The sequence below is a fragment of the Hypanus sabinus genome, chromosome 3 (genome assembly GCF_030144855.1).
Source record: "Hypanus sabinus isolate sHypSab1 chromosome 3, sHypSab1.hap1, whole genome shotgun sequence".
In the NCBI taxonomy this organism is placed as follows: domain Eukaryota; kingdom Metazoa; phylum Chordata; class Chondrichthyes; order Myliobatiformes; family Dasyatidae; genus Hypanus; species Hypanus sabinus.
The window spans coordinates 52,563,003-52,585,774 of NC_082708.1; the positions used below are offsets into that span (position 1 = coordinate 52,563,003).

Genomic DNA, 22,772 nt, shown 5'->3' on the forward strand with positions numbered 1-22,772 from the left:
AATGCCCTCTTTTTTTAATACTCACGTTATGGCAAAATAAGATTCTAAAATCTCTTTTGTTTATGTTTCTTATGATTTTATCAGGTCACCGTCTGTGTCCTACTCTGCTGGAAATTAAGTTTAACCTGTCCGATCTTTTGCTTTAGTTAAAGTCCTAAAATCCAGGTACATCCTGGTGATTCTTCTGCTCTGATAACTGTGCAATATTTACATGTCAGATATTTCTAAAAAGCCACGTTTTTGAATGATCAAACACAATAAAAAAGATACTGAAAGAAAATGGAAAATACAGCAGCACAATAAAGCTAAATATTGAGTAGAAGCAACATTTATAAGCTCATAATAAAATCAATTCCAACTAACAACGTTCACATAATAAAACAATGTTGTGTGCTTTTTCTGTTTTCCAGTATTTCAGAAATACAGGCAGTTAATGCATTTGTCACTCATTTCTAGATACAGGAATCTTTGACACCAAATGCCTAAGCAAAAAAAAATAATTTAGAGGAGTTCAGTCATAATCCTGCTTAGCACTACAGGGTTCTAAGGCACTTTCAGGTTTATCACCAGCATACAATTAATGGGCACATATTGATTTTTATGAGTTCATAAAGAAAGAATTAAATCTTTCAAAACATCTGTTAATGATCCTGGAGTAGTAAATCAAGTGTCATTGCAAATATATTTTAAAAACTTGATAGAAGTTTAAAGGCAGTTAAACTGAAATTAGAAGTCATCCAGAACCCCTCAACTTCGGATATGCCAATTATAATAGCAAACAAATAAAACTGCAGATAGGAATTGGAAACAAAAAGAAATATGCTGGAAGAACTCAGCCAGGCGAGCAGCATCTGTGGAAAGACAACCTCGTCAACATTGGGTCAGTGACCCTTCCTCAGAACTTTCCATAGATGTTATCTGACTCACTGAGTTCTTCAATCATTTTTATCTTTTCTTAAAGACTATAATTTTAAATTGCAGGCAGCAAGAGCATTCACCTAGATAACAGGTTTTCTTTTAACTTTGTTCAAAGTCTAATTGTGTCATCAAATGCAAAATACTGTGTGACCCTCAGCAGAGGAGAAGCAAAGGCCTCTTAAGTTAACTGAATCATATTTTTTATTTATTTAATGGTGCTTTGTGCATCAGGAGAAGCAAGTGTGTTTCAGAAAGGGTAAGACGAGGGAACACAAACCAATGCTCATAGAAGAATCAACTGTGGAGAGAGTGAGCAATTTCAAATTCCTGGCTGTCAAATATCTCTAAGGATCTAACCAGGGGTCAACATATTGTTGCAGCTACAAAGATAAGACAGTGACAGTATTTCATCAGGATTTTGAGGAGTTTGGTTTGTCACGCAAAATACTTGAAAACTTCTACAGAGGTACTGTTCAGAACATTCCGACTAGCTGCATCACTGTCTGGTATGGGGGAAAGGGGCTACTGAACAAGATTGAAGTAACCTGCAGAGTTGTAAAATTAGTCTGCTCCATCATGAATACTAGCCTCTGTAGTATCCAAAATATCTTCAAGGAGTAGTGGCTCAGAAAAGGAGCTTCCATCATCAAGGACCCCCACCACATATGATATGCCCTCTTCTCATTGTTACCATCAGGAAGGAGGTATTGAAGCCTGAATACACACATTCAACAATTCAGGAACAGCCTCTTCCCTTCTGCCATCTGATTTCTAAATGGACAATGAACCCACAAAAACTATATTACTACTTTTTAAATTTCTGTTTTTGCACTATTTATCTTAATTTAACAATATAATATACATACATATTCTTAGCGTAATTCAGTATTTTTCTATATTTATCATGCATCGCATTGTACTGCTGCTGCAAAGTACACAAATTTTACAACATATGACAGTGATATTAAACCTGATTCTGATACTGCCACAAGGAAATCTGTAATCTCACTTTGGTACATTTCTATCCAGCTGTTTGGATAGTATAACTTTAAAGGTAATCATTGTTTACATGTACAGATATGTATGTTATTATATATTATACATTTTTCCACAATAAACTTCTGTGCAAACATTCTGAGGATTATCAACATCTGAACTAAAAACTATACAAAATTAACCATACTTTGTTAATGATTACAGAATAGTTAATGATACCAAGTAAAATACATAATTCATTAGAAATTGGCTTACCTTCAAAGAGTCTGTCAATTATTTCAAATCCAGCTCGGAGATCAGACAAGGAAAATTCATAAAATTTGGTCCACCCCTTAGATAAAGTGTATACAAGTAAAAAATTATATCTTATATTTTCAAAACACCCATTTGTCTGCCAGTTTGTCAGAACAAACTGTGTTATTAATTTGAGTGTTACATTGTCAGAATCTTGGTGAGAAATAGTTCTGCTTCATAAAAGGTGATGAAATATGCATTATGTGAAATTTACTGTAGATACCATTAAAAATAAACCAAAGCTATTTAATTGTTTATAAATCAAATCGTTCTCCTTGTCAGTGTGCCTGTTAACAGTATTACCAATTTGATAATTACTATATGATGCATAAAAGTTTAGAGTAGTGAATATTACTCATATTGGAGATTCATAATTATTTAATTCTGAAAAAAAAGTTATTTCTATATTTCTATTTGCTTCTACTTTTCCTGATTATGATTTACATTTTTATAGCCTAGAAATACTGTTTTGTATTTGTGCTATACAATTGAAGAATTTTTTTCTAGATGGAAATATGAAAATAACCATTTCAAGGTCACTTGCATTACTCCAGAAATCTGACTGGTGATGTCAACCTTAATACAATATCCATTTGTGACATGATGTATGATGTCATATCGAGCACATTCCTCACTTTGGAGCATTACGATGAAAGTTAGTCCATGACACCTGGGGGCCCTATTTTCTCCACACTCCTTTCTATTCATGCCCCAGCATGTCCTAGTCTATCGTTCCTAATCTTTTTGCTTTTTTCCCCCTTTAAACGTTTCTCTTGCATCAAAACTGATGCATAAAACTATACCACTGTAAAAACTGTAGTCAAATCATACCACCTGTCACCTAAATAAAAGATCTCAAGATACTGGAAAATGAGCATAAATACATTATAAAACTGATATATTTGCTTCAAATTATATACCAGCTTTCTGTTATGTTAAAGATGATTAAGATTTAAGCATTTGGTTTGCAATAAATGTTTGCTTGAAATTAAACAACATACTTGAGGAATGTAGTTCCTCCTCTCCTGACAAACAGCATGGAACCAGGCTAAGCTGAAGAGGGATTGTGCTCTTTCTAAAACACCTTTCCTAGCAATTTGTTCTGAAGTCCAGGACTCGTATGTCCTCATTAAATTCTTCTTCAAACCTGGCGGCGCCTGTTAAATAAAACAAAAAGCAATGAATAAATGCAAACAAAAAATTATAAAAATCCAACCAAGCTACTTGCTCACAATTCAGCATTTTCCAAAAGTGATGATTCTGATCCAGAAGGTGAAGGAACATTTGCCTTAAAAATAATGTTATTGATATTATTGCTGAGGAATGGTGACAAGACGAGAGCAACTAGATTGCTGTGGAATAGAGTCAAGGGGAACCACATGCAAGAGAGAGTCATAGTTGAGGACATCTTTGAAGGTTTCCCTTCCTCCCCATTCTTGGCTTTTGGCTGAGTGGGGCTCCGGTGTTTCAGCTGGTAATATCCTTAATAGAAGATGAATCCACATATCATCACCATCAACAAGTTGCTGAGAATGAATTTTCCATTCACTTTCTGTTCTATTTCATGAGTTTTTTTGCTGGCTTTAAGTGCCGATGTAGCTGTTTTGAGTCACAGTCAGTAAGTTATACAGCACAGGAACAGGCATTTTGTCCCACTAATCCATGATGACCAAGATTCCCATCAAAGCTAATCCTATTCACCTGCATTTAGACTACATCCCTCAAGTATCTTCTATTCTTGCATTTGTCCAATTATCTTTTAAATGTTGTTTATGTATCTACCCCAACTACTTTCATACACTGACTACACTCTAGGTGAAAAAGTTGCCTTTCAGCTTCCTATTAAACCTCTCCCCTGTAACCGTAAATAAATGCTGACTAGCTTTCAATTCCCCTAGAAGGAAAATTGCATGCATTCACTCTATAATACCCCCTCATAATTTATACACCTCTGTAAGATCACCCTTCTTTCATCTAGACTACAGTAAAAATGTCCCAATCTGCTCAAACACTCTCCATCCATAAAGTATTGGTAACATTTTTGTAAATCTCCTCTGTACTCTTTGCAAGTCAATGGCATCTTTCCTGTAACAAGTACACCAAAACTGGACTCTTCCTCACTGACAATCGATGCAGAGGCACTTCAAGGACGCGTGCTTAGCACACCGTTCTGCTCTCTACACTCATGACTGTGTGGCTAGACACAGATCAAATGCCATCTATAACTTTGACAATGACACAACTACTGTTGGCAGAATATCAGATGGTGGCAAGGTATCATTCAAGAGAGAAATACAGTTGATTGGCTAGTTGAATGGTATCACAACAACCACCTTGCACTTAATGTTAGTAAGACCAAGGGATTAGTTGCGGACTCCAGGAAGGGAAAGTCGTGGAAACCCACACCAGTCATCATTGAGGGGTCAGCTGTGGAAAAGATGAGCAGCTTCGAGCTCTTAGGTATCAGTATCTCTGAAGATCTGTCCTGGCCCCAAGACGTTGATGCAATTCCTAAGAAAGCACGACAGCCACTATGTCTCAATAGGTGTTTGAGGGGATTTGGCATGTCACAAAAGCCTCTAAAGATTTTAACAGATATACCATGGAGGGCATTCCGACTAGTTGCTTCAGCGGCTGGCATTTATTTTAGAAATACCATGCCTTAACGGGCCCTTCCAGCCCACAAGCCTGCACTTCCCAAGCACACCCATTGACCATACGTCTTTGGAATGTGGGAGGAGGATGGGACACTGGAGGAAACCAACACGGTCATAGGGAGAACATAAACTCCTCATAGACAACGTGGACCCAGTTCACTGGCATTGTAGTAGCATTACGCTAACCACCATGCTAACGGGCTGCCTCTATGGAGGCACCAATGCACAGGATTAAAAACCAGATGCAGAGGTTTGTGGGCACTAACCTCCCCACCATTGAGGACATCTTCAAAAGACGATGCCTCAAGAAGACAGCATCCATCATGAAGGACACTCATCATCTAAGGCTTGCATCTTCTCATTACTACCATCAAGGAGTAGGTACAGGAGCCTAAAGATGCACACTCAATGTTTTAGGAACAGCTTCTACTCTTCCACCAGACTTCTGAATGGTCCATGAACCCATGAACACTACCTCACTATTTTGTTCTCTTTTTGCAGTAGTTGTTTTTTCATATTCTTATTTTAACTTATAATCATTCTTAACGTATTGCACTGTCCTACTGCCGCAAAACAACAAATTTCATGACATATATCAGGGATAATAAACTCATTTTAATTCATAATATTCTGAATGTAATCTCACTGTCTTGCACAACTGCAACATAATATTCCAAATTTGATACATGTCCTGACTGATGAAGGCCAACATGGCAGAAGTTTTCTTCACCCCCCTATCTGCTTACAAGTCCACTTTCAGGGAACTATATACTTGTACTCTTGAGGTCCATTTGTTCTGCAACATTCCCCAGGGCCGTACCATTCACAATGGAAGTCATAATCTCATTTGTCTTCCCAAAATGCAATAACTCACACATTTCCGCATTAAGCTCTATGTGCCATTCCTTGGCCGATTTACCCGGTTGATCAAGATCCCTCTGTAAATCCTAATAAGCTGTTACTTTTACCTAGAGGGATGATGGGGCATCCAATCAAAGGACATTTGATATATTATGGTTAATTCACAATCCCCTTGTCAACTTCATCAAACAAGCTCTTACCCTTTCTGGTAATGAGGCCAACAGTCTCTTCACAGACTTCGTTTATGGTTCACTAAGGCAGCTCATATGTTTAGACACTCTGAAACTCTCCTGTAAGCTGGCCTTCGACAAGTTGTCTGTGAGGCACAGTTAGAGTTAAGCTACCTTGTGGTGTACTTGATAGCTTTGACATCAATTTTATCAGGACAAACCTCCTGTTGCTGCTGATGTTTTCAAGCAATGTTGATAGACCATGCTCAGTTGAACAGTGATGAGTACCTGAAATGGTGAGGGAGATTCAGATATCCTTGCACAAACAATGATAAAGTCTGACAGGTACCAGTGCTTGGATAAGAGGTGTTGCCATGTTTGTCCCTCTGGCTAAACAGGGTGCTTATGTTAACAAAGATGTGTTGTATTTTTCAAGTATTTTGTTAGGAGGTGGATCCCTGTGGGACTTAGTTTTCTGTATTCCTTACTCAATAGTCAAAGGATTCTGACTCTTCCTACTCTGGCATTCAATTTGCCCATGAGAAGAAGTTAGTTTTCCTTTGGAATATAGGCCAGGATTTTTTCAAGATCATTTGAGCTCTCCTTTTTTCATCTAAACCGTCTAAGATTGCGCACAGGTAACCACAGTGCTTCTGCTCCATATTACAGTGAGCCAAATACGGCATTCTTGAACTAGAGAGGGATTTACAGAGAAACCAGACCAGTAAATTCTTTATGGGGAAACACACACTGTGAAGGGGGCATTTCTCTTCCAGTTTGCCCTACAGAATATGTGCCCACTACCTTATTCTTTAAATTGCCCCTTTCAGAATCAGGTTTAATATCACCAGCATATGTGGTGAAATTTGTTATCTTTGCTGCAGCAGTACAATGCAATACATAATACAAAACAAGTGTGAATTACAGTGAGTACATGTATATATATATATATATATATATATATATTAAATAGTTAAATTAAATAAGTAGTGCAAAAATAAAAATAAAAACGTAGTCATGTTCATGGTTCACTGTCCATTCAGAAATTGGATGGCAGAGGGGAGAAAGCTGTACCTAAATCATTGAGTGTGTGCCTTCAGGCTTTTGTACTTCCTTCCAGATGTAGCAATGAGAACTAGGCATGACGTAGATGATGGGGGTCCTTAATGATTGGTGCCATCTTTTTGAGACATTGTTCCTTGAAGATGTCTTGGATAGTACAGAAGCTAGTGCCAATGATGGACATCACTAATTTTACAACTCTTTGCAGCTCCTTTCAATCCTGTGCAGTAGCACTCCACCCTTCATACCAGACATTGAGGCAGCCTGTCAGAATGCTCTCCATGGTACAGCTGCAGAAATCTGCGGTGTCTTTGGTAACGTACCAAACCTCTGTAAACTCCTAATGAAATGTAGTCACTGTTGTGCTGTCTTTGCAGCTGCATCGATATGTTGGGTCCAGGATATTAACACTGAGAAACTTGAAATTGATCACTCTTTCTATTTCTGATCCCGCTATGGGCACTGGTGTGTGTTCCCAAGCCCACAACCAGTTCTTTGGTCTTACTGATGTTGAGTACAAGTTTGTTGCAGCATCACCACTGAACCAGTTGATAAATCTCGCTCCTGTACACCCACTCATCACCATCTGAAATTCTGCTGACAATAGTTGTATCATCAGTACATTTATAGAAACCATTTGAGCTCATTGCTCATTCCTCGCCCATTTTTTTCACTCTGAATGGTGATGTCAACATTAATACACTTGAGTTCCCAAGCAACAACAGCGGAGAGGCATTAAGCTCTTTCACAGTTGTAATTGTCCATGAGGGTCCTGATATTACCCTCCACATTATCTATGATTCCTTTCAATGGGGAACAACCATTGCATACTACCTACCACAGGGACTTCGCAATTCAAGCCTTTGAGCCAGCAACAAGGGGAGAACCAAAATGACTGAAAACCTTTTCACTTGCCTTCTCTTGTAATCACAACCTGATATCATTAACACCTTCATTCTCAAAAAAAAATCACCTCAGCTAGCCTTTGTTGATGAACCACAAAGTCAAGAAAAAGAAATCTGAACCTCAGTATTTTTGGATTTACAAAAGAAAGATTCTTTGATGCTAAGTGACAGGTTGTACATAAATAAGGGTCCATGAAGGATAAGGAAGGAAAACAGAATGACAGATATTCTTACAATCATTTAATATCCGGGATTTCCATGCATGCTATCAAGTGTCCAAGGCCCAAAACTAGTGACAGATTTGGAAGCCAGCCAAATCACTTCCTGAGCCAACTAAAGTTTACTTAAAAGTTGAGACCTGTAGTCATTATTTCTCTAATGCAGGCAATCACCTCTATCAGATCTAGGGTAATGTCTTCATAACCAACGTAATACCATCAAGGTTATATTTGACCACACAATCTAGCTAGTTAATACCATATTTACCATTGAATATAACATCAGTCAGTTATTATTCACTTACCTCGTATGTTATTTTGAGACTAGACTGCAGTAATATTGGAGTAAACTTTGGGTGGCTTTCAGCAGTAAGCCAAAGGCGGAAATTTGTATGAAATTCGAGTCTGTTCAGCTCCTAAAAAAAAATAAGTTTGCAAATTGTCAGTAAGCTAACTTAATTTTTGATTATTTATTTATTAACAATTACTTATTTTAAAAATCTTCTGAGATATTGTCAATTTAGTACTCAGCTGACCAAAACTAAGCACTTGCCAGGCAATAATCAGGAAATTCTTCCTGGGAAACACCAACTTCTGCCCTGTGCCATTATTAACCATGTATTAGGAAGGGAAAGACTTACTTCATGCCAGAACTGAAGAAAATGGCTAACACGAGAGGGCAAAGTTTTAAGGTACTTGGAAGTTGGTACAGAGGCGATGTCAGGGGTAAGCCTTTTTTTTCTTTTACGCAGAGAGTGGTGAGTGTGTCGAATGGGCTGCTGGCAATGGTGGTGGAGGCGGATACAATAGCGTCTTTTAAGAGACTCCTGGATGGGTACATGGAGCTTAGAAAAATAGAGGCCTACGGGTAACCCTAGGTAATTTCTAAAGCATGTACATGTTCAGTACAGCATTGTGGACTGAAAGGCCTGTATTGTGCTGTAGGTTTTCTATGTTTCTATGGTTCTAAAGTATAGACATTAAATCATATTTGACATATCAAGTAGAATTAAGCATTAGAATAGGAACATCTGATAATTTATCTAAATGGTTCTATCTGTCTCCTGAAGGCAGAAAATAAAATCTGCCCTATTTGAGAAATGATCAAAAAGATCTGAAATCTGGTATAATGCACACATATTGTTTAAGAATAATAATGACACATCTAAATTGAAATAATGAAATAAATGATTAAAACTTTTAACTTAATAAATATCATTCTGTGAATTAAGAAATACTTGGTTGCTTTCTTAGCTTTAAAATATGCAATAAATTTTATTATAAATATTTAGATATCTACACTGAAAATTGGGGCCCATGTACAACAAGGCCATTTCAACTGTAAACTATTTATTTATCATTTGAAAACAGGTGGATTACAACCGAAGATCAACTGAACATTACAACCCTCCAAGATTCATGTCATGTTGGTTTCTACTGAGTCTTAGAATCATATAGATGACCTTGAGGCTGTTCACTGCTCAGGGTCGACCACGGATGCTGCACCTCAGCTACATACGTGACAAGCAAGCCAAGGTAGTAGAATATGGAGAACAAGCTGTTACCTGTGTAGCAGGCTCCTCTATCCACGGAGCTGATGAACCCAAAGGAACGGCAGAGACTGATACAGTTTGATACCAGCAGCATCGCAGGAGTGCCAGTCAACATTGAACTCAACATAGGACTGCCTCAGGGACCCCAGCTCTGATTTTTTCCTCAGGGTTCACTCCCAAAGCCTTCCCTGTGAGTGGGTCTAGCCACAAGGTAGCAGTGGTTTGAGATTTGTTTTTCTTCTCCCAGATGAGCTACCAACCATGGCTGACGAGCCCCATCTACCTGAAGCAACTTGTTCTAAGGAACCAGTAACCCTACTGCTGTCATTAGAAATGGTACCACCTAGCTTAGTAGCTAAGCACATGTGAAGGCGAGGAGCTGGACTTAGTTGTCAGAGGTTATTTGAAATGCATGCCATTGAGAGCATTTAATAGGTAGTGAGAGCTTATTCCCACTACCATCCTTGGCTGTAACAACCTTAAGGATAAAGATTATTTAAATGTACCAGAAATATATTTCCAGCTTATGTAAATTACTCATGTATAAACCCTCCAGTTCTAATTGTAGTGAGTTCTTTTTGCAGTTTCTCCAGGCGTTTTCAGTAGTGTCTGAATGCTTTCAATGTCTTCCACTTCCTTGATATTTCATACGAGCTAAGACACTGTAACAGGCACATGCTGTCAATTGCCAAACAAGTAATTACCACATCAATTACTAACTTGTAATGATTCTGATCTCAAAACAGCTGAACATTCAGAGTAAAATTATTTCCTATCAAAAAAGCAATGCCATATTAATATGATGCAAGCACTGCTATATATGTGTAACCTCTAATTCTCTAAACATATTAAAGCTGATGGCTCGAACACATATAGACCTCTCTCTCATGCTGTTATCTCTTTACAATACAAATTGATGCAAAGCAATGCAGCTTGATAACTTAATTTTACATTATTGGCTATCTTACATTCACAGTATTCTAAGAACAACTTGTAGTAATATGAGCACATACAATTCAAACGCAGCCTTGATATTTGGAACAATTGACATATGATACGTAGCAAGCAATATACATAAAATGCTTCAACACAATTCCCTGGATAACCAAAACTTAAGAAAATCAAGATTTCTGTAGTGTCTTTGATAGCTTTAATTCACTTCAAAAGTAGATCATTTGTTGACAGCAAGATCTCTGTGGCATCGCTGACCTTTACAACCACTGAGGGACATGGTAGAATAACTCAACTGAGGGGATTGCAAACAAAAAAAAACAGATTTCAAGGTATTCAAATATTTCTGAGGCAGTGGGTAGTTAGACAGAGAGGGACAAAGCCATGAATGACTTGAACACAAAGATGGGAAATACTACGTAACTACTTAGTATAATTGTCAAAAAAAATCCTGCTTATATTTCCTTTTTCTTTCTTTTTCAATCTTTCTATTGAGTTTCATATAAATATAAAAAAAACATAACAAAATAATGAATAGGTTATGAATACAATAGACTTAAGATTACATTAATAATAGGATGATAATATCCTATTAAACATCAACAACAAAAAAGTACATTAATCAATCAAGTCTATATAATTATATATGAAAAAAAACAAAACTAATCATCCAAAGAAAAAGAAAAAAAAAATTTAAAATGTGTGAAAGAAAATATATATATGAAACAAGCACTAAACTAAAACTAACATGGGCAATAATAACAGTTTATAAGTATATGATAGTGTCAAAGAACTCCGGAACTCCATACCTGAACAAGAATAAACAAAGAGAAGGTCTGGGAAAGGCCAAATTAATTCACATGAAAATGTTGGATGAACGGTCCCCAAGTTTCTTCAAATTTAATTGACGAGTCAAAAATTGTGCTCCTAATTTTTTCCAAACTCAGATAAGAAATAATTTGAAAAAGCCACTGAGACGTGGTAGGAGGGTTTACCTTCTTTCCAATTTTGTAATATAGACCTTCTGGCCATTAATGTTACAAAAGCAATCATTCGTCTGATTGAAGGAGAAAACTGATTACCATCCTCATTTGGTATACCAAAGATTGCAGTAATAAAGTTAGGTTGTAAATCAATGTTCCAAATTGAGGAAATGGTAACGAATATGTCCTTCCAATAATTATGTAAAGTAGGACATGACCAAAACATATGGGTCAGTGAAGCCACTTCTGAATGACATCTATCACATTGAGGGTTAATATGAGAATAAAATCGAGCAAGTTTATCTTTAGACATATAAGCTCTATGTACAATTTTAAATTGTATTAAAGCATGTTTAGCACATATAGAAGAAGAATTAACCATTTGTAAAATTTTTTCCCATTTATCTGTTGGTATATTGTAGCGAAGTTCTTTTTCCCATTGTTGTTTAATTCTATCAGACATTTCTGGTTGTATCTTCATAATCATGTTGTAAATAAAAGCAACTAATCCCTTCTGACAAGGATTTAAGGTAAAAATCAAATCTGAGAAATCCGTTGAAGTTGAGTTGGGAAAAGATGGTAAAACTTTATGTAAAAAATTTCTAATTTGTAAATATCTGAAGAAATTAGATTTAGGTAATTTAAATTTATTGGAAAGTTGGTCAAAAGACATCAAAGTACCTTCAAAAAAAAGGTCACGAAAACATTTTATACCTTTCCTTTTCCATATGCTAAAGGCTTGATCTGTCAAGGAAGGTTTAAAGAAAAAATTAAATAAAATAGGGCTATCAAGCACAAAGTTTTTCAAAGTAAAGAATTTCCGAAATTGAAACCAAATTCGTAATGTGTGTTTAATAACAGGATTAGATATCTGTTTATTAAATTTAACTAAATCAGCAGGAAGAGAAGAACCAAGAACAGAGAATAAAGAATATCCCTTTACTTCATTGCATTCCAAATTTACCCACTGCGGACACAATAATGAGTCCAAATCCAATTTCCAATACGTTAGATTACGAATATTATTCGCCCAATAATAAAATCTAAAATTAGGCAAAGCTAAACCACCATCTTTTTTAGATTTTTGTAATTGCCTTTTACTTAACCTAGGGTTTTTGTTTTGCCACACAAATGAGGAAATTTTTGAATCAATGTTGTCAAAAAAGGATTTAGGAATAAAAATTGGTAAGGCTTGAAATAAGTATAAAAATTTCGGTAAAATCATCATTTTAATAGCATTAATTCGACCAACTAATGATAAGAATAAGGGAGACCATCTTGTAGTAAGATGTTGTATTTGAAGAAGCATAGGTAAAAAATTCAGTCTAAATAAATCTTTATATTTCTTGGTAATTTTTATACCTAAATAGGTAAAATTATCAGTAACAACTTTAAATGGAATCCTGTCATTCAATAAAGTTTGCGCATTTAAAGGGAATAATTCACTCTTATTTAAGTTTAATTTGTAACCAGAAAAACTACCAAATTGAGCCAACAAGGATAAAATAGTGGGAATAGATCTATCAAGATCAGAAATATATAACAGCAAATCATCAGCATAGAGTGATAATTTATATAATTTCTCATTACGAGTAATACCAAAAATATTAGGAGATTCACGAATAGCAATGGCTAAAGGTTCTAACGCAATATTAAATAATAAAGGACTTAAAGGACAACCTTGTCTCGTACCACGAGATAATTGAAAAAAGGAGGATCTATAATTATTTGTAAGAACAGAAGCAACAGGTTTATAGTATATTAGTTTAATCCATGATATAAAATTAGGACTAAAATTAAAATTTCTCAAAGCATTAAATAAATATGTCCATTCAACTCTATCAAAGGCTTTTTCAGCATCTAATGAGATAACACATTCTGGGACTGTGGGTGATGAAGTATGAATTATATTAATCAATTTTCTAACATTAAAAAAAAATACCGATTTTTAATGAAACCAGTTTGATCTTCTGAAATAATCTTTGGTAATACCTTTTCTAATCTAGTGGCTAAAATTTTTGTAAGAATCTTAGAATCTACATTTAATAGTGATATAGGGCGATAAGATGTACATAGAGTAGGATCTTTATCTTTTTTAAGAATTAGAGAGATAGTAGCTTCATAAAAAGACTGAGGTAATCTCTTCTTAGCAAATGCATCGTTAAAGATTTCACATAACCAAGGGGAAAGCACAGAAGAAAAAGTTTTGAAAAATTCTACAATATAACCATCAGGGCCAGGAGCTTTCCCTGAATTCATTGATGAGACAGCCTCTCCTATTTCGGCCATAGAGATAGGAGCATTAAACAAGCTACGATCTTCACCAATCAGTTTAGGAATATTCAAATTGTTAAAAAAATTATCCATCATGGACAGATCACCATCAAATTCTGATTGATATAAAGATTTATAAAAATCTTGAAAAGTATTATTGATTTCTTTATGATCAGTGGTTAAATTACCATCTTGTTTACGAATTTTAATAATTTGTCGCCTAGTCGAAATAGCTTTTAATTGATTAGCTAACAGTTTACCAGTTTGATCACTGTGAATATAGAATTGAGCTCTAGTCCTAATTAATTGATTTTCAATTGAAGAAGATAATAATAAACTATGTTCCATTTGAAGCTCAACTCTCTTCTTATAAAGTTCTATGGTAGGAGTCACGGAATAAATCTTATCAATTTCCTTAATTTTATCCACCAATAAAGCAATATCTAAATATCTTTGTTTCCTTTTACCAGCGGAATACGAAATAATTTGTCCACGGATAAAAGCCTTAAAAGAGTCCCAAAGTATTCCTCTGTCGATTTCTTCAGTATAGTTTGTTGAGAAAAACAAATCAATTTGCTGCTTTATATAGATGACAAATTCTGGGTCTTGAAGCAAAGTAGCATTAAGTCTCCAAGATCTAACATTATTGGAAAAGTCCGAAATCTTAATAGATAACTTCAAAGGTGCATGATCCGAAATAGTAATAGAATCATATTTACAATCAATAACATCCGTTAATAACCGATGATCAATAAGAAAGTAATCAATTCTAGAATAACTATGATATACATGTGAAAAAAATGAAAATTCTTTATCTTTAGGGTTCAAAAACCGCCATATTTCTGTAATTCCCGAATCAACCATAAAAGAATTAATAAGTAAGGCTGATCTATTCGGAAGAGTTCGAATAGGTTTAGATCTATCCATCAAAGGATTCAAACAACAATTAAAATCTCCACCCAATATCAACATATATTCATTCAGATTAGGAAGGGAAGTAAATAAACGTTTAAAAAATTCAGGGCAGTCAAAATTTGCGGCATAAATATTAACTAGAACCACTTTCCAATTGAAAAGTGAACCAGTTATCAACAAAAATCTGCCCTGCGGATCAGAAATAATTTCGTGATGTATAAACAAAATTGAGGGGTCTATAAAAATAGACACACCCCTAATTTTAGCGGTACAATTCGAATGAAATTGTTGGCCCTTCCAGAACCTAAAAAAACGTTGATTATCCTCCCTCCTAATATGGGTTTCCTGTGCAAAAATAATATTAGCATTCAATCTATGGAATACCTTAAATATTTTTTTACGTTTAATCGGATGATTTAAACCATTAGTATTCCAAGAGATAAAATTAATAGATTTATCCATCATGCCAATATTAGTTGTGTATATCATAATAGGTTAAAAAGACACATAACCCATAATTTAGGAAAAAGGAAAATAGATTCAGGAGCAACCGGAGAACATGACACCTCAACAATATTAATAATTTAAAGTTGGCCCATAAACTAAAAGCAGAAAAAAACGCAAAAGCGTGAAAAAAGATCCCCACCCCCTCCCCCCCACCCTTCGAAGAAAAGCCAAGCGGCAAGCGCATAATCTAACACTAACCTTACCCCCATTTCAAGATGGCAGCTCCATAAAAAGTTTTTTAAAGAAAAACTATGTAACACCCATATTTAAATATAGGGTTGCAAAAAGAAAATATATGTCAATCAGAATGAAAAAAACTAATATAATAAAACAAACAATCTTTAACAAAAAAAATAAACATCAAAATTTAAGTGTAATATACCTTTAAAAAAATTTCATATATAAATGCAAGAAGGATGACGTTTCAAAAGCAAAGACTTATGGGAAGAAGAAACGACATTTTGAAAAAGCCATCTTACAAAATATGAATGCAGATTCAACAATCTATTAAAAAAGTTTAATAGTAAAAAAATACCAAAATAGGATCAAAAAAGATTCAATAAACACTACAATATATATAAAAAAAACTAAAAAAAAATTCAAAACATTCGTCCCATTTCTAAGTACAGGCAAACAAATAAATGTTTATAAAAAGCAGAGTCTTATGGGAAGAAGAAACGACATCTTGAAAAAAATAAATGATTATTACAAGATATAGATGTATATATCTAAAACAGAAAAAAGAATTAAAAAATATTGTAAAAGTTAAAAAAGCATCCATAAAATAGTGATAATAATGAAAAATAAGAGCCAGACCCGTGGAACGGGATAGAAAGTTATAACCCAACTTCGTAGGTTACTTAAAATGAGATGGCACCCTCTCTCCGAGGAATCTTCAACATGACACAAAGTTCAAGTTGCACTAGAAGATCTATATTCTTCAACAAATTTCTTCGCTTCTTCCGGTGTTTTGAAAAATTGCTGACTGTTGTCGTTCAACGTAATTCTGAGCTTCGCTGGATACATTAAAGCTTGTTTAAGGCCAATCGAATAAATCTCTGCCATCACTGGTTTAAAAGCGATTCTTGATTTCATTACTTCAAAAGAATAATCTTCAACAATTCGAAATGAATTGGTGTTATAAGAAATCATGCCTTTTTTACGAGCTAATCGAATTAAAAGCTCTTTCTCCCGAGGATAATGAAGGCGAACAATCACCGCTCGTGGTTTATCAGACAGAGCCGAAAATCTCGCAACTCTGTGAACACGATCGATAACAGGTTTAGCTTGCAAACCTTCAGCACTGAAAGTTTCCCATAGTAAATTAGAGAAAAATTCAGTTAAATCACCGGACTCAACTTTTTCGGGGAACCCGATGATACGCAAATTCTGTCTACGAGATCGATTTTCGAGATCAGTAATTTTAAACTTATACTGATCCATAGTTTTAGCATTCGACTCTACCTTCTTCTCCAACGCTTCAATTGTACGTACTTTTGCACAAATGGATTTTTCAAGAGTCGCGATCTTATCTTCATGCCGCTGAATGTCCGATGCCTGCGATTGAAGTTTAATTTCAAACGATCTATCAGCTTCTTCAAGTTCGGATATTTTCCTGGTAAGCTTATTTTCCAAACTTGTCAGTCTGCTTCCCAATCTACCATCCAATCTGCCTTCCAGACTCGAAAGTTTAATATCCAGTTTAGCGTCCAAAACAGCAGAGATTGCGTCAATGGATACAGGTTCCTTAGACGATTTCTTGCTTGTAGCCATTTTAAGTTTGTCGAGATTAGATCAAATATTATTTTAGGAAGAAAAAGTTAATCAAATGTATCAACCCATGTGATTAAATTCGAAAAAATTTAATTAAGGGGTGATTATAGTTGAAAAAATGAAGAGCGCCTAAAGGCAGATGTTTACGTCGCCATCTTGAAACTCCACCCCCCGGTTATATTTCCTGATGTACCACTCAATGATTTCAGATCATGCTGGTAGTTTCACGTCTACTTTCATTCTACATCATCCAAGCCAAATATATTCAAAATGCTTAATTACATTATGTAAATCATTTGAAAATTATAAATATTAATGCATCTGTACTACTCATTAACCTTTTTTTGGTAACTTCAATATATCACTAATGAAACTAAACCACAAGTTATTTGCTCAAATAAACATAATGGACTGACTGACCCATTTACACACTGCTTGATATCTTCTGTATTTTGGCTAATTAGATCTTATTAACTTTATTGGGATAGATCTGATAAGGCTTTTAGAAATAAATTTCTGCTGGAAGGTCCATGCATATAGTTAGATTTGTTTTACTTATTTTAGCAATCAGCAGCATTTTACAACCATGAAACAAAGTTGGGAAGGATACTAATAATAAATATAAAATATACATTAATTATGATATTTTCTCATGGTCAACTACATTTTTTCAAACTTATAATGGTAATTCAGAAGTGAACTAAGTAAAACAGGTTAAAATGTCAACAACTTAATTAAGTTCTGACAAGCATTATGGTCACCCATAATAGGTTAAAAGTGAATAAAGTCTATTTAGTAAATTAAAATATTTTGGGGGAGGGGGAAGAAATTGAATAGCAGTTAAAAGCATGCTCAGGAATTGGGATGCATAATTAATTTCTATCTATTTGATCCAATGCAAACAGCTAAACAAACTTCACAGTAGGTATCTGCTCACTGTAATAATGCCAACATGCAGCCAGCACTAAGTGGCACTCTATTTCAGCAGAGTGCTTAACTTTGTAAGGCTAGAAAAGTCTCAACTGCTTAAAGCTTACTTACAGACATGAGCCATATTCTGGAACTGACACCAACACAGGAGACTTTAAATATATGAGATACTTAATACATAACAAGACTATGTGGATAGCACAAGATCCATGATTTTCCTTAGCTACACAAAGAACCCTTGTGCAGATGATGGAGGGAAAAAGCAGTGAAGTCAGCAGAATTTCATAAAATATTGATGAGGCCGTATCTGGAATACTCTGGAGTGATCACCACAGAATAAAAAGAACATGAATCCTCTACAGAGAGTGCAGAGGATATTCACCAGCTTGTTGTCTGGGATGTCTCAGTTATGTGGGAAACACTGGATGGAACAAGTTTTTCTGGAGCAGAAAAGGCTCAATGAGACTATATTCAAGTCCTCTAAAATGAATGGTTATATTGTATTTGCCTTCCTTACCACTGAATCAACATGCAAGTTAACTTTTAAGGTATCTTGCACAAGGACTCCCAAGTCCCTTTGCACCTCGGACTTCTATATTTTCTCCTTGTTTAGAAAATAGTCCACGGTATGCCTTTATTCCTTCTACCGAAGTGCATGACCATACACTTCCCTACACCATATTCCATCTGCCACTTCTTTGCCCATTCTCTCAATCTGTAAGTAATTCTGCAAACTCCCTACTTCTTCAACACTTTGTCCCTTCAACCTAGCTTCAAATTGCCCACAAACTTGGCCACAATGCCATCAATTCCATCATCCAAATCACTGACATACAACATGAAAAAAGTAACCCCATCCTAACTCCTGCTGAACACCAGCATCCAAGCACAAATGGGCTCCTTTATTCCCACTCTTTGCCACTTGCCAGTCATCCAATCTTCTATCACTATTAGTACCTTGCCTGTAATACCATGGGCTCTTATTTTGTTAAGCAGCCTCCTGTGTGGCACCTTTTCAAAGATCTTCTGAAAATCCAAGTATTTAACATCACTGACTCTCCTTTGTCTATGTTGTCTGTTATTTCTTCAAAGAATTCCAACAGATTTGTCAGGCAAGATTTCCCCTTGAGGAAACCATGTTGACTTTGGCCTGTTTTATTATGTGCCTCCTAGAATCCTGAAACCTCATCCTTAATAATGGACTCCAACATCTTTTCAACCACCGGTCAGCAAACTTCCGACTTTACCTTCACCCTCTCGAACTATAGGGTAAATTATGATCACTGCTTCCTAAAGAGTTCCTTAAGCTCTCTAATCAAATCCGGTTCATTACATAACACACAATTCAGACTTATGCAGTGAAATATAACACCTTCAGTCCTGTATTCATCACTCTTTTAGTTTTTGCCCCCATGTTACACTTCAACTCATCTTCACTGTCTGCAATTTTGTCCTATCAACAGCCTGTCCTTCCTCACAATTTCATTACCCGCTGCATCTACATATACCAACTACCCCATCCTCAGCCAAATCATTCCTGTTCCTATTCACCTGCAAAATTAGTTTAAATCCTCCTGAACAGCTCTAGTCTAGCACATCTGCTTACAAGGATATTGCCCCCCCCCCCCTTGGGTTCAGATGTAAACTGTACTTAATGTATAGGTCATACCTTCCCCAGAAGAAAGCCCAATGACTCAAAAATCTGAAATCCTATCTCAGCACCAATTCCTCAGCCACTCATTTATAGGTATTATCATCCTATTCCTACCCTGATTAACACATGACACTGCCTTGGAAATCCTGCTCTTCAGCTGTTCTGCAGTACCTGCAGCTGGATGAGGATGAGGTCGCCTCTGATGTCACACATGCTAAGGGTTCACTGTTAAAGCTTACCTGGTTAATGAGCAAGAACAATGGAGATATGTACAGCAATGTAAAAAAAATATCAGCTGGGACAAGATGCATTCATCTCGGTTTAGCTGGGCTCACATGCTTCAGATTACCAATGAGTAGAATATTTCTGAAACGGCTTAAAAGCACGAGCAAGGTGCTGATGTGTATTCGTGTACTTGTTTCTAGATATATTAGAGAAGTCATGCTGGACATTGCTGAGGATTTGTCCATTAAGAATATCATTTTGCATCAAATTAATTTATTAACTAGTTTTCCAGTGTCACATTGATTAGCAGCTCATTCCTACATCTGTGAGACAATGGTGAAAAGGGACATATTAATAGATTTTATCAAAATATTCCTCTTTATACCCTCGACAAAACTGTATCCATCATCCTATATGTTATCTACTGTTCCAATGACAAAGTCTGCCTGTTCTTCAGCCAGTCATTGCTTTGCCACAAGCCTTAATAAGAATACAGAGATGGATCAAGCAGTCAGCAGGATCTGTACTTGATCTTCAAAACACCTTAGACTTCTGCTTTTCACTGCACAACCAAATAAGTCTGAAATGTTCTGCAGAATCATTGGCTATCAAGCAACATGGTTCACCCCATTCAGATGCCTCACACATCCATTCTATTAAATCCTGTGTTTAACGGAAATTACCAAAACTACACATCCAAATTCCTGCACATTCTGACCAGTATCACAATGATACTACCCAAGGACAGAGCCACAGAGTAGAGGAGCATCCTGTTAGAACAGAGATGAGGAGAAATGTTTTTAGCCAGAGAGTACTGAATCTGTGGAATTCATTGCGCTCAAGTAGGTGGCTGTGGAGGCCGTCTTTAGATATATTTAAGGCAGAGGTTGATATAGAGTCTTGATTAGTTGGGGCATGGCAGGTGATTGAGGCTGAGAGGGAAAATCCACGTACTCCGAGACCTCATCCTTAATAATCAACACCAACATCTTCCCAACCACTGATGTCAGACTAACTGGCCTATAATTTGTTTTTCTGCCCCTCTCCCTTCTTCAAGAGTGGAGTGGCATTTAACACCTTCCAACACTGTCACTTCTTTCTAATGATTTAATTTCAGTTTTTTTTTTAAATCAACGGAGCAATACCACCCCCCTCTGCCTTCCTGTCTATCCTTTTGATATAATGTATATCTTTCAACATTAAGCTCCCAGCTATAATCTTCTTTCAGCTATGACTCAGTGATGCCTACCACATCATACATGCCAATTATATACAAGTTCATGTACCTTATTCCATATACTGGGCATATTCAAATACAACACCTTCAGTCCTGTATCCACCCTTCTCGATATTGTTCTCCTTTTATGTTGCAACTCATCCTGTTGACTGCAATTTTGCCTCATCAACAGCCCCTCTTCAATATGCATTGTCTCTGTTTGTAAACCAGCTACTTCATCTTCAGCACTCTCATCTGCTTTTCCTACAATACTTGCATTGAAATACATGTAGCTCAAGACCCTAGTCACACCATGCTCAGCCTATTGAATCCTAACTTTGAGGTCTTACCAACATCTGCCTCCACAACCTCTCCACTAACTGTTCTGGCACTCCGGTTCCCATTCCGCCACAATTCTAGTTTAAATACTACCATGCAATACAGTATTAACGAACCTTCCCACTAGCATATTAGTCCTCCTCCATTTCAGGTGGAAACTGTCCCTTCTGTACAGGACTCATCTTCCCTGGAAGAGAGTCCAGTGACCCAAAAATCCTATGCCCTCCCTCCTACACCAGTTCCTTAGCCACATATTAAACTGTATAATCCTCCTAATTCTGGCTTCACTAACACATGGCATGGGTAGCAATCCTGAGTTCACAATCCTGGAGGTCTTGCTCTTTATCTTATCACACACTGCAACTCCCTGAACTTCCTATGCAGAACCTCATCACTCATCCTATGTTTGTCATTGACACCAACATAAATGATGGCTCTGGCTGTTCCCCTTTCACTTAATAATGGTGAAGGCTTGATCCAAGATGTTCCGGGCCCTGGCGCTCAGGAGGCAACAATACCATCTGGGAATCTTGTTCTCACCCACAGAACTTCCTCTAACCAATGAATTCCCTATCAGCACAACATACCTTTTCTTCTCCTTCCACTCCGTCAAAATCAGACTCAGTGCCAGAGACCTGACCACTGTGACATTCCTCTGTTGGGTCACACCCCTCCCACCAATTCACCAACATCCAGTGATATACCTGTTGAGGGGAATGACCACAGGGGTACTCTGCACTGACTCCTTAACCCTTTCCCCTTCCTGACAGTCTCCCAGTTTCCTGCGTACTTCAACTTCAGTGTAACTACCTCTCTATATGCCCTATCTATCATCCCTTCAGCCCTCTGAATAGTCCAGAGTTCGTCTAGTTCTAGCTCCAACTCCTTAACATGGAATGTTAGAAGCTGGATTCACTTCTCCCTGGCTTCCCACATCCTGCAAGAGGAGCATTCCATTATCCTGCCTGGTATCTCTACAGTCCTAGCTGAGAAGAAAGAAAGAAAGGAGAGGGGAAAAAAACTTTACCCTGAGCTTTTCTTTTTTAGCTTTCTTTGCCTGAAGCCTCTCTTCACTGAAGCATGTCACAGTTTATTCTGCTTCCTAGCAGTTGCAAAATGTATATGCAAGCTCAATGCGTCCACTAGTGGCTTTACAAAGTAGGGTGCTGGAAAGCTCTGAAAGCTTCTCAGTTTGCATTATTATAATAATGGCTACCTCATTGGTTAACTCTTAACTACAAATTTGACCTTATCAATAGGTATAAAAGTAGCTGACTGCAAGGACAGCCAACTTAATCTTAACATCATAGCTCATTTGACTCTTTGCTTAGAAGACTTCAGTCGCTGTGTGTTTCAATTTTTCCTTGTTCT

The 22,772-nt window shown here is 36.4% G+C and overlaps 1 protein-coding gene across 1 annotated transcript in view; it reads right to left on the reverse strand.

The window, feature by feature from the left end:
- dync2h1 (dynein cytoplasmic 2 heavy chain 1) overlaps window positions 1-22,772 on the reverse strand; it is a 463,334-nt gene that overhangs the window by 130,939 nt on the left and 309,623 nt on the right. Inside the window, exons 80-82 of the mRNA XM_059964317.1 lie at window positions 8,387-8,497; window positions 3,210-3,365; window positions 2,170-2,245 (exon numbers count right to left, since the gene is read on the reverse strand). Of these exons, the coding sequence (XP_059820300.1) occupies window positions 2,170-2,245; window positions 3,210-3,365; window positions 8,387-8,497 (343 nt within the window). The remainder of the gene's footprint in view (window positions 1-2,169; window positions 2,246-3,209; window positions 3,366-8,386; window positions 8,498-22,772) is intronic.